Here is an 18,319-nt window from a genome sequence, read left to right as displayed (position 1 = left end):
GCAGCCTAGAGGAAGGAGGCCCTGTTCATGTGGCTATAGAGAACAATCATCCAAGTTGGTGAAGACATTCTAGTTCAGATAATTGGGGTGACCCATTAGCCATGCAGGAACTCCCTTATGCATACAAGCAAGTCCCATAAACCCTAGAACATGGAGGAGGCAGAGTGCCCCCAGCAGAAGGCAAAGCCTGGAGCTCAGAGAAGCACAGGGCATTGTGGGAGAGCGGAAGAGCGATGGACACTGCAGAGGACACTACCGAACAAGGACCCTTTTAGAAGAGACCCACAGAAGACTGTGGCAGGGGAAACATGGGGGTGGGGGGATGGGGAGGGGACTAAGCTGAGGAATGGGTCACTTGTCTGGCACACAGAATGGTCACCTTGAAGACAATTTGGAGAACACAGGGTGATGTGGGAAGTGTGATTCCAAGTGACCATGGGGAGGTGGACACGGCTCCATAGGTGACACACAGGGATGAGCCACACCAGACAGCAGTGATAAGGAGAGGTAGGGGCATATATGAATAGCTGGGAAGTGGCAGGGATGCCCAGGCCAGATGGACACGGACCTGGGCTCAGAGTCTTAGCAAACAGCTGTGTTTTCTACTGCAACGATATTACTGGCAGGAAGGGGCCAAGCTGAGGTGACAAGATGATTTCAGCTTCTACCCACTGTGTCTAAAGTCACTCCAGGCCAGAAGGGGACATGGAAACCATGAGTGACGAGCCATGGTGAGAGAGCTGCAGAGTGACACACCCTGTCGGGTCACTGCCATCAGGGCTATTGTGTCTTAAACTTTGGAGCACTCACAAAAGATGTCTGCCTGTCCTGCCTGCATGGTAGGGTTGTGCAGGGCCTGAGAGTCAGCATGTGGGATAGTTCCATCTGGGCACTTCCACCATCAGCAAGTACCCTGTGCTGGGGCTACAGCAGTAGATAAAGTGGCTCAGGGAGAGACATTGACCTCACATAAGATCGTGAGGAAGATTCACCAGGCCTAGGGACAGGATGGATTCTTGGCTGTGTAGGTGAAAGAGGCAGCTTATTACCGCTGAGCATATATGTAGCCAAGATGCCCACAGGGAGGGAGAAGTGACCTCAGTTCTTCCATGAGGGGTCAGAACTTGCAGCAGAGAAACCAAGGCACATGCTGGCAGAATCCCTGCACACTTCTATGTGGTGGTAGGGGAGAGTACAGAGGCCTGCTGATCCAGCGTGTCACATCATGGTACCCAGAGAGGTGACTCCAGGGTGTGACTTGCACCATAGCCTCCAACTGTACTGGAGACACCATTGGCCTCCTTATGGCTCAGTGTCTTCCTCTGTAAATGGGGATATGCCGTAGCTGTCAGGAGGCCTGGGACTCAGCACATGGCAGAGGGGTGGCAGCAGACTGAAAGAAAGAGTTGAGTCCACTAGGCTTCTGTTCGCAGCGGTTGACCATGGAGGAGAGGTGGTGAATTTCTCCTCTTCAGCTACACACTATCGCTGAGAGCATCCAACTACAGCCAGGTATCCATCCACTCCACTCACGGCCTCCAGGACTACCGTATTTATCACTCTAAGATTACGAAGAGGGGTGGGGATCATGAGAGGAGAAGTGAGCTGAATAGGGAAGGGTGGCAGGACGGAGGGCAGGGGAACTCACATGACTTAAAAGCAGAAGAGAGGCATCTGGGGAAAGAGTAGGGGTCACCAAGAGGTGACGGGTGGCTGGACAGGGAAAAGAATGAGGACAAGGTCTAGTGACAGATGTATGAAAACACCACTCTGTAACCCATGACATTCTTAAGCTAACTTTTATATTGATGATAAAAAGTTTTGCTCTTCTTTTGATAATGGGTCATTTCTGGCAGCTGTCATGGCAGCCGGAAATCATGGAGCAAGCCCAAAGCTGTGAGCAGGCGGGTGAGGTGCAAGCATAGTCACAGCCATGTCTCAGCGTTGTGCTTGCTCCACCCACTCTATTCATTTCAAAGAACGATGTGTTCCAGATTGCAGTTCCTTCATTACCTAGCAGACTGCCGGAAGATGAGCTCTTCTCCTTCACCTTCACTCAAGTACACACACACACACACACACACACACACACACACACACACACACACACATGCATATGCACACACATGTGCACACACACAAGCATACATACACACACACATGTGCACACACACAAATACATAAATATACATGCGCGCACACACACACACACACACACACACACATATGCAAGCAAGGTGATGAAACTTGTAAATAGAGCTGTGGAGCCTATCAAATTCTACCCACCTAATGGTGGCAAGGCATTGAGGGGCCAAATGCGACATGTGATTTAGGGATTGTCCCGGCAATTCAACACCTGATCAGTCATTTCTAGGGACTCAAAAGCTGTAGCAATGGATGTGGTCCAAAGTGTCACCACAGCAGCTGTAGCAGCCAGGCCTGTCTAGCTGTGGCACTCCATGCATTAGCATGCAGATCCTGCTAGGTTATGGCCAAGGGCTCCATCCTGTATGCTCAGGCTTTTTATGATACTAAAACTCAGAAATAAAGTAAGCCGTGAGGTAGACACATCGCCTGCTAGAAGATGAAAACCTTCTGCTCCGAGAAGGACCAAATCCAAGGCATTTTCCATATGATGCCGTGAGGGCCAGAGGAACACACTGAGGACTGAGTGGGAACTCAGAAGGGTTTGAAGTTACACCCTGAGAAGTCTGTCTGCTACCACTGAAGTCATCATTCTGGTTGTCTAGAAGAAAAGCAAGCACATATGCTGGAGTGTTTCTGGCTGTTTAATATCACTTGTGCTAAGTGGACAATCGTGTCGTATATGGACATTTTCCTGAATAGCTTCTGTGACACAATGGGGGCTGAATTGCAAACGGAATCGCTGATAACCCACCCTGTTTACTAATCCTTCTGGTTTTCAATAGTATGAAAAATCTCCAGCCACAAAGTAGTGATAATGGTCCACAGTAAGTCTCCAAGCCCTAACTGTTTGCTCAGATGGCCAGGGTAGCTTGTCCCATATTAAGCAGCCTTAAGTCTCTGCATATAATTGCTGTTAAGCGGCTCACCCTCAATCACAGGCTGCAGAATGGGAGAGGAAGAACAAATCTTCTAGGAAGGATTTGAGGCTCTCTCCCCCTTGCTGCATTATGGTGACAGCCACTCACAATAAGGACAATTAAGGGTGCTCTATATAATCTCTGTCACTTGGCAAACCTGTGTCTCTCCTTATTTACATTTCTTCATTTCCTTTATTACCAATTACACAAGCTTCACTTGTTGCCAGAGCTGGTGGTCTTTAAGGAGCATTGTTATTGCCTTTCGCAGCCATGGCTTGTGCATCCCAGTTCCTCACTGCCCCTCACTTCACAAGCACCTGCTGCTTCTCCAAGAAATGTTGATGCTTCCCTGTCCTACCTAACCAGAAGCCTGGCCCTCAGGAAGCCACCCTGCTCCCTTTGGGAACTCTTCCTGGTGTCATCTCCCACAACGGGACTGTCTCTAATTCTCTAGTCCCATTTCCAGCCAAGCACCACTGAGGATATCCCCCAGCAAGGGCCCACCCCTTACTCCCAGGACAGCTTGTTGGCACCCATTAACTCCTCAGCTCCTCCCTTCTTGGCCCTTTTCTTCTATTAGTCTCATCACAAGACGTGTCTTTGTTCAATGCACCACCTGAGCGTTTATATTCCAATGACCACTATGTCCTTCTACCACTTTTGCCCAGGCTTCCCCATCTCAGCTATCTGACAGCCATGTTTGTTGCCAACCCACAGCCCAGGCTAGGTGCCCATCAACAGAGGAATGGGGGAAATATGCTGTAAAAGTGCAGTGGAACTGTGCGTGGCCATAAAGAAAGTCATGATGGCTTCAGGAAAACATTAAATGTAATACAGTGGGTTCTAAACCACAATCTCTATGTGTTTTTATGTTTTCTGTCATATGAGAGCCTAGATTTTAAGTCTCACATACATATGGGGGAATGCAGTTCATGAAACTAGAAAGGTGACCATGAGAGCAGAAACGGGGATCTTCTGGAGGGAGAGGAAAAGAGGTAATCAAACCCACAGAACATGAAAGCAGAAGGGAGGGCTCTAGGAGATGAAGGGCCCCTTACCAGTGAGGAAGGGCGTGGGTAGCAGGTTTGAGGAGTGAGGCCAACAAGAACAACGTATGTACGAAAACGCCACAAGGAAACTCATTACTTTGTATGAAACTACAAAGCAAAGTTAAAACCAAACCAGCATCCCCCCACCCCCACCTCGACCCCTACCCCAACCCCCACCCCCACTTGTGCCAAGCAGACTTGGCTGCTAAAGAAAGCTGGTTGGAAGGAGACACAGAAGGAGGAACGTGGATGTGGGAGGGGCAGTTCCAGGGAGTCCCGTGGGTCACTCATCTTCTCCAGAGAAGAGCAAGAGTTATGAAGAAGCCAATCTCTCCTCCCATTGCAGGGGTTTCTGGGCAATCAGGACTAGCTGGGCAGGCTGAGGACTTGCAGTGGGTATGGACTTTTGAATCCTCATGTGAGGACCATGAAAGTGAGGACTTCCTAAAAGGCCACTGTCAGCTATAGCACTGCTACGATTATCTCGAGGATCCTGGTGAAACATTGAATTTTGCGTGTAGTAACTAAATCTAAAATTTAGCAACAAATTCGTAGTTATGTTTCCTTGGATTTTCTTGTCCCTTTTATAAGAGTTTTGTGTTATGCACTGTCACCAAAACCAGCCCTGTATTTTATGTTCATATTTACTGATGACACCCTAGCCAGCTGGAGCAGCAATCACTATGCTATGTACAGGTGTGGTTGGTAGGGATAACTTTGAGACTCACAGCTAGTGTCATTATCCAGGCATATGTCTCCTTGGCTATCTCCAGTATGCCCTGTGGGCATTGGCATAGAAGCCAGAAATTGATCTGTGGGGTGTAGGCAACCCCAGGTAATTGTTCTTCCTGTGAGACAAAAAGTGGCATTGTTCTAATTCTCCAACTCTTAAAATATTCCCTATTCTGGTTTCTAGGCAAGTATCAGACATTTGGCCATCTTTGCTTTTCTCAAAGCTAAGTAACAGGAAGTTGAAAGCTCTCTCACCTTTAAGAGCTTTTGTCTAGGGTTGGGGGTGGGGTGGGGGAGAAGTATGAGGTGCCATGGCTAGCTCCCTCCTCAGAACAGTGTGCAGCATATAGCTTCCTCTTCAGAATAAAGAGGCCGCCTCCTTCTCAGAGGAGGAAAGAGACGTGTTGGACAGCTTCCTCCTCACAGAGATGATGTGCTATGTCAGCTTCCTTCACACAAGAGAGAGGTGTCCTGTGCAGTCTCTTCCTCTGGGAAGAGGAGCGTGAAGAGCCACATATGGCGTCTTCCTCAGAGGGAAGAGAAGTGAGGAATCCTGTCCATCTCCCCCCTCAGAGCACATGGTGTTCTGTGTACAGCTGCTCCCTCAGATGAGACATGGTGCTATTTAAACATTCTCCTCAGAGGGCAGAGGTCTCCTGCATAGCTTCTTCAGGGGGAGAAGGCTGGGAGGTACGATTCACAGCTTCTCCCTCCGAGGAGAGAGCAAGCTGTGCAGAGCTTCCTCCTCAGAGGCCATAGAGCTGTGAGGTACCATCTACAGCTTTTTGCTTGGAACACAAGTGTGCTATGTAGAATTTCTTCCTTACAGGGGAGGTGGTGGCATGTCTGCTTCCTCAGAGGGAAGGGGCATCCTCTACACTGTCTTCATCCTATAAGAGATGGTGCATACAGCGTTTAGCTGCTTGCCTCTCCTCTTACATTCGCATCCTGTTCAGTCCAGAGGAAAGACATTTTGATGCTGAGCAGTGAGTGCACTACAGGAACAAAGCAAAGTTCCTATTTGAGAAAAATCTACATTTTTTTCCTGCACTTTGTTAGTTAATGTAACCTATTTTTACCATCTAGGGAACTTTGAAATATATTATTTATGCAAAGCTTGAAGGCCCAAACGTGGGCCTGATTCAGCATACATAGTGAAATGAATCCTATCTAAATTCCATGGGCTTCCATGCACATCTTTGGTGGGATTATAAATATGTGTATGTGTGTATGCATATACGATCAGTAAATGTTATCATTACTCTTATTTTTAAGAACATGAGGGCTGGAGAAATGACTCAATGGTTAAGAGTACATAGTGGTTTTTCAGAGGACCTAAGTTCAATGCTTCGTACCCATGTAAGGTGGCTCAGGGAACTCCAGCTCCAGGGGATCCAGTTGAACTCCTTCACTGACCCTCTTTCCTGATCTCTTTAAACACTGGACTTGTGTACACACATACAGAGAGGGACGGAGACAGAGACAGAGACTGCAGGGATTTCAAGGAAAGTGTTATCTGAGGAGGGATCTTTTACAGCCCTAATTTCTCTTTCCTCTCACACAACATATCTATATTTTGAAATAATCAATTATTTTTTCTATTCCTCTGCAGAGCATAGGAAACACACTATGCCTGTCAGCCTCTCTCTGCATGAAGAAACAGGGTTGTGCCAATGAAGTGGTTTTTTTTTTTTACATACAGTTTTTACTTTCTGGATGGTAGTATCACTTTCAAACCACAAATTAAAGGCTACTATTGCTCTGACACAGCTTAGTTCTCAGAGAATTATCCAGAAGGCTTGTCCTAAGAAATGACACTAAGCCCTTTCTATCTCTAAAACAGAACTCATGTGACAAACATTAGCTCTTTGAGGCGGGAATGATATTTAGGGAAGAAAAGAGATGGTGAAAATAGAAAATAGATACACTTTGAGACCGTAAGGCTGGGATCCCATGCATAGAAACAGGAAACCCCACATTCCAGGCACGCTGCTTATGGACCCAGAGATACTTCATGTCTGGAAAACTGGAAAAACATGATTGAGTTTATTCTCTCTCCATTACACTTGATAACTCATATGTTTTACAGGGAGGCAGGCATGGAGCCCCAACTGTAATGGAGGAGCTATTTGTGGTTGATGTCTGTTGGGGGTGTTCTCTAATGGAGTGACATTACACTCAGCTACACTGGGCAGGCCACATGCTTGGGTTTAGATGTCTAAGAAAAAAATGGATCCCTATGTTTTTATGTGTACTTTTATTGTTTGTTTTATTTTTCCTGAGAGAGTGTACATGAAGTTGGCTAGGTAGGGTGGTGAGAGGGATTTGGGAGGAGTTAGGTAAGGGGAAGAGAAACAAGCATGATATGTAATATGAAAAATTAATAAAGATACTATATTAAAAATGAAAAAACTCTGCCCCTTTGAAAATGCTGTATACCCCCTGGGGATACCAAACCTTTCAACATGAGCTGTGGTAAGGAAACAGTTAACTTTAATTACAGTTCTCAGGTTTCTTTGAGTATGAGTTCTTTTATATTATTAGTAAATTAATCATTGCATTATTATCCTAACCATTTTAATAATAATTACTAAGCACAGCGTAGGAAGCCTTGTCCTATCCTACTTATTCCATAATTACACCTCTTTTCCTAGGAATGCTTACAGTGTTGTTCATCTGGTTAGGAGGTCCTGCTTCACCCCTGCTTCACCCCTCCACAGACAGGCACGCAGGAGTCCATGCGCATCCCTTTCATTGTCTCCTCCAAAACAGAGGGGATTCTGGGAATCTGTGCTTACGGCGATAGCATAGTGGCCACTCAGTACCGAAATCATTAGCCATGCCTTCTGCTCAAGTTAGAAGGATGCTCTTTTAACTGTAGAATTTTCATATTTTACTAGTTAGTTTTTATTGTCAACTTGACCCAGTCTAGAAACACCAGGGAAAAAGAAACCTCAACTGAAGAACTGCCTTCATCCAAGTCTGTGAGGAATTGTCTTGACTGATGATTGAGAAGAGAGGGCTCGGACCACTGTTAGAGGCGTCATCCCAAACCAGTGGTTTGGGCTGTATAAAGCAGCAAGTGGAGAGTAAGGCAGAAAGTGGGCCAGTCCTCCCTCTGTGTCCACCTCCAGGACCCTGCCCTGAGTTCTGGCCTCAATTTCCCTTAACGATGGATGTGACTAGGAAGTATTAGCCAAAGAAGCCCTTTGTTTTCCTAAGTTGCTTTTGCTCATGTGTTTACCAAAAGAAGCAAATACTATTTTATACTTTAAATGTTCTTATTGTTCTCTGAGTCCTTTCAAATTCCTGTATTTTTCTTTGGCTGAGAAAATGAACTGAACTTTAGTTTTCGGTCTTACTTCAAATTTGAATAAGAACTGCCAATGTGGGGAAAGAGTCACATCAAGGGTCTCGTTTCTAGCTAGTGTCCCAAGCAGCAAAGACTCATCAGTTGTACCAAATGACTGTCAGCTGTGATGGTATCCCAGGGTGTCCTGTCAAAAGGAGTCCTAGGGAGGAAAAGAGAACTTGGCCGAGGATCCTCCTGTGCACAGATATGTGGAACCGACGCAAGAGCACTCATGTTCCAGTGAGAACCTGACAGAATGTTCCTTCAGAGCACTCTGAGGAACAAACACACAGGACTTCTCCTTAGAGGTGTCAGGGGGCAGGACACACTGGCTCCCACTGTTGGCTGACCTAAACAGCTCCAGACAACCTCAGGCAGAGAGAGCACTTCCAGTTCTCTTTCACACCAGCTACAGCTCTGAGAGGTTCTGAGGACAGTGAAGAGAGCTAGCCGTCTATGGGTGCCATGCTCAGCTGTTCAGAGCTCAGGGCAGCCAGTCGAAGGCTGGGTGTAGTAAACAAAATGGTGCCAAGTGAAAATTACCTTTAGGATTCAGACTCACCTGATGCCCAATTGTCTCAGAGAATTCACAGGAAGAAAATAAAAAGACATTTAAAAAAATGAGGATAGAGTTTCGAAGGTCTACATTTATTAGAAAAAAATAACCTGGTTGCCAAACTTTTTAGAAAGTTTTAGAATTGGATCGCTGTTCCATTGATACCAACATCCCTGGCTTTTGCCATGAGATAGAAATCAATACTCATCGTGTGCCAGATGCACCATAGAGTCTCTCTGAAAAGACACATCTCAGGGGCTCTTAACCGATGGTAAGATGATCTTAGAGGATCTGGAAGGGGTGGGAAAGAGAAAAGTCAAGCCAGGGTTGGATGTTTAGGAAGCTACTCAAACCCAGGGTGAGAGCTTTACAGAAAATTCCAGCAAAATTTTCAGGGGCTGGGAACTCACTAAGCACCAACAACCAGTATACACATATAGAAAGTGACTCAGCTTTCATCAGGACTCTGGCACAGCCAGGGAGGGTAGGCAGAGCCCACTGGCAGCTGCCTTTTGTTTTAAGGCTAACATTGACCATTTCACTGGGAGATGGGGAAATCTAAGAACAAGGGGTATCCCCAAGAAGACTCATCTCCCCAGAACATCCTAGGAAACAGCTCTTAAAAGGAGTCATTGGTTTCCTGCCTAGAAAGTCTGTATCTCCCTCCTCTCTCCTATGTGGCAGTATGACACATTAAAGAAGCTGTCCTACGTATGCAAACCCTCTCAGGGTTCCACACCATGGGGGAAGTGTGTCAGGAAGTCCTCTCAGAAGGTAGCAGGAGAGAGAATGATTCCTCTGCAGATAGAAGAGGGCCAGACTCACCGGTTCCACATTATAGGAAAACAGCGCGTACTCTTTATCCGGGGATATTTCATATCTGATGGCTCTTAAGGATTCCTAAAGGAAGAAAAGAAAACAGAATTTACAAGTGTTGCCAGTAGCAATCCAAGTCCTGTAGTATCACTGGTGTAGTCCTCATGATCCTCCACTAAGTGAAGCTAAGCAGTGAACCAGAAACATTAAGTATGGCTACAGCTTTTCTCAGTTAGCCAATCAAAATATAGTTAATAGATACCTTTACACATTCTATCTGTGGCAGGGTGTGGCGGCGCATGCCTTTAGTACCAGCACTCGGGAGGCTTTCCAGGCCAGCCTGGTCTTCAGAGGTAGTTCCAGGATAGCCAGGATTACATAGAGAAAGCCTGTTTTGAAATTTAAAAATCTGTTTGTGTTTTATTTCAAGTTTCAACAAAACACTCCTTATAGTGTTTACAGAAGCAGATCAATAGAAACAAACAGAAAACCAAGCACCATTGTCCTGTAAGACCCTGATCTCTCAATGCTTAATTATCTTTTTCTTTCGTTCTTATATTTAGAAGCATATGCTAAGCAAAGTTGCTACTAAAACAGAAGAGGATTACACACACAGCTCTGTAACTTGTCTCTTCACTGTTGTGGGAATCCTTAGGAGGCAGCACACAGAGGGCAGGCTTGCTTTTCTGCCAAATTCACTTATAAGTACGTCACCAACCATGAGGTTTCTCTCACCCACCCTACCCTCTGTCCTTGCACACACTCCTGCTCGCCTTCCAAAGGCCCTCATCCTCTGCCTGGTGCCCATCCCTCCACAGTGCTGCAGTGACCACGTGACTCTTGACATGCCATTGGAGGTGGTGTTGTGTTAGGCATCTCTGTGTCTCTTCAGCTTCTTCTCATGCAATGAGATCTTTAAACGATTGCAAGAGTTGGTTTGTTTGGATTATCGCTCTCTGGGATAGCTGTATTACCTGGATATGCTTTCATTTACCCGGTCCTTACTAAACGCAGGGTGGTTCTCAGTAGCTGATCCCAAAAGTCACCATGAACTCCAAACCTGTGCATACTGGGTCCTCTCATCCAGGGGAACCCCAGGACTAAGCTCCTAATGCCTTGGTGTCCACGTTTTCATCAACTGATCAGGATGTAGCATTGTGCATTGTGCATTTATGTTTAAAGATATCTTACTGATTAGATATGACCGAGCCACTAGCACCGAACTTCTTGCACTGTAATAGGCACACAAAGCCAAGCCTGCCACCACATTTTCTCCATCAGGTACAGGCACGACAACCTTCTACCCCTAAGGAACAATAGACCTGGGGACTCCTGTAAGTGCAAGATTTACCACACATAACCATGTGGCAAACACAGTGTTCTGCAGTTCACAGGGAAAAAGCAACGGTTCACAGTGTGAGAGCTAAGTGAGAAGGCAGAATGCTCTTTGCTCTCTTGGCTGACACACTAACACAGGACCAATGCAGGATGTCTCAGATGTGTCCCTGCCATGGCGGAGACAACTCCAATGTCCTGCGGGCTGCAGTAACCCTTATCACACAGAGAAGCTCAGACCTGGATGGTGTAAACAAGGAAACAGTCTCACAGCTGTTCCCATCAGCTGTGACCAAGAGCAGGGCCACACCAAAGACCTGGCCCACGTGTCTCTGTGGATGTGGGCACATCGGTGTTTTTGTAGGTCAAGTATTTAAGGGATAGAGAGATGATGAATTGTGGCTTTGCAAAAGTTAAACGGATTTTGATAAATCACTCTGCACAAATGGCACTCATCCCCACTGAAGTAATTTGTAGTGCGATCTTCCCTCAGGTTTGACCATGGGAGGGGTAGGTTGGGGCTTTTGTGGTAATCTAGTTCCTAGGCACAATCATTCATAGGCATTTTGTCACCTGCGGCACATGTAATTTGGCCTTACCCTCATACAACTGACCAGCCAAATCTGCCTGAGTGTTCTGTGCTCTGATGTTTCCTTGCCCTTCTCCTGCATCTGACCCCCAAATTCCTGCATCCAACTCCTAAACTCCTGCATGCCACCCCAAATCCCTGCATCTCACCCCCAAATTCCTGTATTCAACCCCTAAACTCCTGCATCCCATCTCCATTATTTAGGCAAATCACTCTTCTCCAGGTACCCAGGGTGGTGTTTTGGTAAATGCCATAGTTCGGCTGTCACCACACTCGATAGCCTGTCCTTCCTTTTCTCTGCAATACTTTCTGTACTTGGCTTCCAGCACTCATACCATATGTGTTTGTATTCTGCTTCGCTCCCTGTATGGACCACCAATTTTGTGTTTAAAAATAAGAAAATAAGAGAATAAGAGAATAAGAAATAAGATGCCAGGAAACAGATATTAGATTATATGAGATTTACTAAGTGATCATGGGGAGAGAAGGGAACGGGGAGGAAGGGTACCCCAGAGAGAGAATGACAGAGTTAGGGAGAGGGAGAGAGGGAGAGGGAAGGATAAGAGAGAGAGGGGTGAGGTAGGCTTGTCCTTTTATATACTGAGCAGGACCACGCCCCCCATGGCAGGTAGGCAATGACGTCACAGGTAGGTTGCCTGAAGCAGAATCCTAACAATGTGTGCACAGACACTCACCCATATCCACTCCTCCCACCTCCCTCCTAAGTCTTTTCTTGTCTTTAGAGCTTCCCACTTTCTCTGAGTCCAAGCCTGCTTCCTAGGGCAGGGCCAACACTGGGGGCTTCACTTTTCCAGAGAAATCACTTGCTAAGTGACACCATCCAGGCTCAGGACTCTAAAACCATGTACCCTCTGAGAAATCCAGTGTACACTCTGCCCCCACCCCTGCTGAAACCTGGGTGGGTCCGGGAGTAGACACCTGTTTCTCTGCAGCTCTGCCTGGATGTCCTGTGGTCACTTCTAGTCCCCACTGCCACCCAATCCCCTAGTCCTCTGGCCTCTCTTTCCTGCTATTCTTGCTTCCTCCTCCTCTCAGATGAAAGTAACTGCTCACAGTAGCGCAGCCAACTCCCCCTTCCTTCAGCTGTCACCCTGTTCTTTCTCCCTTCTTGACTCCTTTCTTCCATGTCTTCTATTCGCTTGCTCAGAGTACCGTGGAAATCTCCTGATCCCTCACTCTCATGTCTCAGCTTCCACCCTCAGCTGGGGAGAGCACACTTCCTTGAGACCCAGGCCCTCCATCGGCAACTCCTCAGTGGTCAGGGTGTGACGTCATTGGAATGTGTAACTCACCTTCCATAACGCCCGCCCCGCTGGCAATCCCTGTCAGCTTCCCAACTCACCAGAGGCCTCTGAGGAGCACCAGGCCCAGCCTGGCCCTGCCTTTGCCGTAGCCTGCCCACCTTGCTTCCTTTTTTCCTTTCACTCCCAGATTCCTTTCTCTACAGCTCCCAGAGCAGACCAGCCATGCAGTGATGTAAAATCTGCCTTCTTTTCTCTGCCTCGAATGTTTCAAGCTTTCATCCTCCAGGCTATCTTCTAAGTACGGCCTCCAGTGGCCAATAGATGGATAAAGTAATAACTAGCTTTGTCTCAGTTCCACAAAGCACAATTTTGCTTGTTTTTCTGGGACCTAACCCTGTTCTAAGATAGCATCCACCCTGCCTATTTATTTCACACTGTCTGTTCTCCTCAAAAGGAAGGAGGCAAGTTCCAACCTTTAGTCTCCCTCAACAGTTTTGTAGATGTTTTGCATGCAGGTCTCACCACGTTTTGTTATGTTCATCTCTAATTATTCAATATGATGACTGTTTCATAGATTATAAAAATGAATGAGGTCTCAATGCCAGTACACATAACTTACTATCATACAGGCATTTAATGGATTGGGACATCTTGACTTTACATTCAAAAGTGTTGCTAAATTTGGGTTTGTGGCTTTTAAAGATAGACTCCTGGGAATTTTCTTCACAGTCATCTTTTCTATGAATAGATCCTTCTTCTTTTCCTAAGTGGTACTCAGTCATAGTACACAGCGATGCTGGTGCCGTGAAGGAGGCAGCCACTGTTAGCTTGCCGGATGGTGAAGGTAAGGTAGTCAGCCTTCACCCTTTCCTTTGGTGGCGTCTGAGTGTCTGTTGGTGATGTCATCTGCCTACTCATTACTGCCTTGCTTTTGTAATGCATGTCTGTTGGCTTCTTATGATGTGCTTCACAGATGTATGAGGTGATTTTGCTGTTTTGTTCTTTTTTAGCATGTCAATACCATAAATGATATTGTTTTATCTTCAGATGTGAAGCCAAACTTACATTCCCCAAATAAATTATATCCACCCATGATGTATTATCTCCGGTGTATGTTTCTGGGGTCACTATACCCATGCTATATATTACTGTATAAATTTCTGCATCTGTAAGCACGAGAAAACTTGCTCTCTAGTAGTACATTGGTTGTGTTTCCATCGCAAGGTGCTGCTGGCTACAAAGTGGACTTGGGAGGTATTTCTCCATCATCCACTATTTGTTCTGTTTTTCTCTATTGCTGAAGCAAAGGATCCGAGATACAGCAATTTATAGAGAATAATAGTTGATTTGGTTCACAGTTCTGCAATTTGGGGAGTCCAAGAGACAGAAGCATCTGGTGAGGACTGTCTGGCTGCACTGTGACACTGAGATAAAAGCAAGGGTAGCAGCTCAGGTGTCTCTTCCTCTCATTACAAAGCCACCTGTGTCATCATGGGACAAGATCCCCAAATGCCTCACCTATTCCTGATTATTACGGAGGAATTCTACTTCCTCATTGTCATAAGAACTTGGGAGCTAGTTTTCTGACACATGACAGGGAATTATGACATAAAATTGGTATCGTCTCTCCCTTAAAGGTTGGGAAGCCCTTCGGGCCTACATTTTCTGTACGTAGTTTCAAAACTACTCTTCAATTCATGCTAGCCATTAAGGGCTGTCTTAGTTACTCTTCCACTGCTGTGATAAGACACCATAATCAAGTCAACTTATCAAAGAAAGCATTTACATGGGGCTTACAGTTTCCGGGGCTTGGAGTCTATAGCCATCATGGCAGGGAGCACGGCGGAAGGCAGGCAGGCATGGTTCTGGACCAGTACCTAAGACCTTACATTTTGAGGCACAACCATGAGGCAGAGAGAGCCCATACCTGGTGGCACTCCCTCGCTATGGCCACAGATTCTAATCTTTCTCCAATAGTCCCATCACCTGGGGACCAAGTATTCAAGCACATGAGCCATGGAGATCATTCCCATTCAAAGCACCACACCAAGTATGTTGTTACTCCGGTTATGGACACCGGCACGTTTTCTGGGTTAAGACTGTACACAACCCTTTATGACCTATCTAGCATCTGTAGTGAAGGCCTCTGAATTATAGCTAATGCTTTTTGAGTAAATAAATGGTTCGCTTTTCATTTGTTATAAGGGAGGCAGTGCTGCAGCTGATGTAATGTAGGCGAGAAGAATCCTCCTGCACTCAGGTCAGGCTGTATCCAGCCTGTGAGGAGGGTCAGGAGCACCCAAGGCAGCAAGCATTCGAGGTACCCTGAGAGAAGTCCCAGCTCCTTTATGCCTTTGTGATGATCCTACCCCCTACCTCCGTGGCTGGGAGCATGTAGGCACAAGCCCCATCTTTTCTGCTAATATGAATAACAGAAAGACAGAGAAACCACCTGTAATAATTTTTTTTCTGAGACTCTGTATTGGTGACCACCTTCCTAAGCACCAAGGCTCCGTTCAGCCCCCACTGAGCAATTCCTGTGACCTCTCCTCCTTCCACTCGTTCCTTGACTTTCACCAGTCCACGTGGAAGAGCTCTTTGTAGATTTCAAATGTTGTGTCTTTGTTCATTACCTGAATTGTAAGCAGTGCCCATCTCTGTAGTGTTTTAATGTCTAAAATGTAAACTCACACAGTAGGCTAAATACAGCTGCCATTCCTTTTACAGCTCCCGGGCTTCCTAGTTTTTGAGAAATTCTTTTGTGTTTGAGCTAAATAATTGACTTTAAAAGCTATTACAGACTTTATCACAATTTGGATTGTAGTCTGTGTGTCTGTGAGTGTCACATATTCTCCAGTGGTGCCAGCAGAGCCTTCCAGGAGAGTCCTTGTCCCTCAGTGCAGTTCATACCATTGAAAGAATTCAGAATCAAAGGCTCACACGACTGGAGCCACCTTCTGAATTCTCTAGTCTTTACCACTTTCTGTTCACTTTTCTGCAAACTTAGACTGTTTTAAGCTTGGCCTGAGTTCAGAAGCCTGTGATTTGCATCTCATTACAACTCATTTTCTATGTGGAAGTTCGAGAAATTCTTAATCGCTCATGCTCCGTAAAGTGGAAATAACATTTGCTATCACCTTACGGCCAGTGTAAACTTTCAAGGGAGTAATAATAAGACCCAGCCACAGCAAGGATGCAAAGCGAGTGTTGTCATTGAACATAATATTGTGTGCATTCACTATTGGTCAGCAGTTCTCAACCTGTGGGTCATGAGCCACACAGGGATCACATAGCTGACATCCTGCATATCAGATATTTATATTACAATTAATAACAGTGGCAAAATTACAGTTATAACGTAGCAACAAAATACTTTTCTGGTTGGGGGTCACCACAACATGAGGAACTGTGTTAAAGGGTTGCAGCATTAGGGAGGCTGAGAACAACTGCTGTAGGTAAAAGCAACAATAACAACAACAAAAGCAAACAGACACCCACATGTTTCTCTGGGTATGGGGACTTCATGGCCATCTTAGTTGTTCAGTCTGACATATGAGGTTGTGCCTTGAGTCAGAAGTATCTCCCATAGGCCTGTGTTTTGAATGCTTGCTCCCCAGCTTTGGGATATTAGACATGGCTGGCTGAGGCAGGCCCCTAGGGGTGGGCTTTGATGACTTAGCCCAGTCCTAATGGAAGCTCTTTGCTTCTTGATCTGGTATGACCTGGACTCTTTCTGCTGCAAGCTTTCACCGCTACAAAAGGGGCAAGACCTCTGTGCCTGTGTCATGATGGACTGAGCCAAACCAAATGTTTCTTTTCTTAAATGCTCTGTCATGTGTTCCATCATGATCTATAGGCAATAAATGGATAATAAAGGAGGAAGAGACAGTTTCTTCATCAGTTTAGCCAATGGTAAGGTACATGAGTACCTTTTAGTTAACCTTTTACCTAAAGTCCTGTAAAGAACTCTAATGAAACTCATTGGTTAATCAAAACAACAAAATCCAAGGAGTGATGAAAATCAACAAGGGATGAATTACAAAGGGTTCAGCAGGAGTGGGATGGGACAAAACAGGAAAGCGGAGGTGAATACGATAAAATACATCATATAAATATATGGAAATAGTACAAGACTCTTTATTATATATCATTAATGCATGTTAATAAAACGAGTGTTTAACTAAGCTTTTATCATAGTTTTACTTAGTATCATTTTAAAGCTTGTTGTCAGTCTTCATAGCCATGCCTATAACCCCAGAACTCAGAGAGGCAGAGACAGGAGTATCTCTGTGAATTTGAGGCCAGCCTAGTCTACAAAGTGAGTCCAGGTCAGCCAGTGCTACACAGAGAAACCCTGTCTTGAAAAAACCAAAACCAAAAGATTTCAAAAATTTTAACAATATTTTTATAGCCTGTCTTACTCAACGCTCTGCATTATAGAAGTGGGTATAAGTGGGGGGAGAAACTATGTAAAGCAGTAGAATGTTCCTACCTGCATGCAGACAGTTGGGGAAAGCAAAATCTTTGCTGTTTTTAGAACAATCTCCTTGTGAAACTCACAGAGAAGTAACGTTCAAGCTGAGGTGAGGCAGAAGGCAAGCATCGAAAGGGTGTACGGACTCACAAGAGGTCACACGTGCAATTCAACTGAATCCCTGTCAAACTCAAAGGGACATCTGTGTTGCCCTCATGAGTGAGGAAGGAGGCCTGTGGACTGGCAGACTTCCGAGTTTGCCTCTGCCCTCCTTTTCATCATTTGGAACCAGCTGGACTCAGGAACTGAGGTCATTATAGTGAATGCCAGGGAAAGCACACGGCTCAGTAGCCAGTTAGCAGCCTGGGAGGGAGGTTAGCCGCTGAAGAATGTTCCGGTAGCTCCATTTCGGTCTTCCCTGACCTTGGTAATGTCTCCGTTGCATCTTTATGCTCAGTTGCACATTCCATAGCTTGTTTATCCCAGAGCACATTTAGTAACCTCCAGGAGTAACCCCTTAGCATAGGATGGTGCCTCCGCACCCCCCAGGTAGCAAGCACAGTACTGCAGCAGTGTATCCTTATTAGAGGCAGAAGATGGTCTCAGCCTACTAAGACAAATGCCCTCCTTGCGCTGGAGGTATGGCTTATAGCCCTCATCTGTGGTTCTGCTTTCAGGAGCATCTGTTACCCAGGGTCAACTGCAGTCTGAAAATAGTAAATGGAAAGTTCTAGAAGTGATTCATTTGAAGTAGAGTGCCAAGATGCATCTGCCTTGGGTGTGAACTGTGCCTTTGCCCAGAAAATCCATACCACACACAAACTACCAACTCGCTCATCATTCAGCAGCAGCCTCAGGGATCAGACTGACTGTCACAATACTGCAGTGCCTAGGTCAAGCCATTCTTACCTCACACAATGATGATCTAAATCACAAAATTAGCAAGGTTGGCACTCTGAGTGTGCCAAAGAGAGGCTGTAACAGGTTTCCTTTAAGAGGAAAAAAAAAAGCATTCCTAACTCTATATGGAAAGAGAAACAAACCTCTCACTACAATAAGAGTAAATTTCCCATGCGTGAACTCATA

The 18,319-nt window shown here is 45.7% G+C and overlaps 1 protein-coding gene across 4 annotated transcripts in view; it reads right to left on the bottom strand.

Annotated features, from left to right (window-relative positions):
- Positions 1-18,319, bottom strand: part of Dpp6 (dipeptidyl peptidase like 6) — an 846,101-nt gene that overhangs the window by 216,156 nt on the left and 611,626 nt on the right. For all 4 annotated transcript variants that reach the window (XM_051152206.1, XM_051152208.1, XM_051152205.1 and 1 more), the window contains exon 5: positions 9,580-9,654. In XM_051152206.1, coding sequence (XP_051008163.1) covers positions 9,580-9,654 — 75 coding nt within the window. The remainder of the gene's footprint in view (positions 1-9,579; positions 9,655-18,319) is intronic.

Source organism: Acomys russatus, chromosome 10 (assembly GCF_903995435.1).
Source record: "Acomys russatus chromosome 10, mAcoRus1.1, whole genome shotgun sequence".
In the NCBI taxonomy this organism is placed as follows: domain Eukaryota; kingdom Metazoa; phylum Chordata; class Mammalia; order Rodentia; family Muridae; genus Acomys; species Acomys russatus.
The sequence above is the reverse complement of the archived record's forward strand: the minus strand, read 5'-3'. Positions and strand labels throughout refer to the sequence as shown.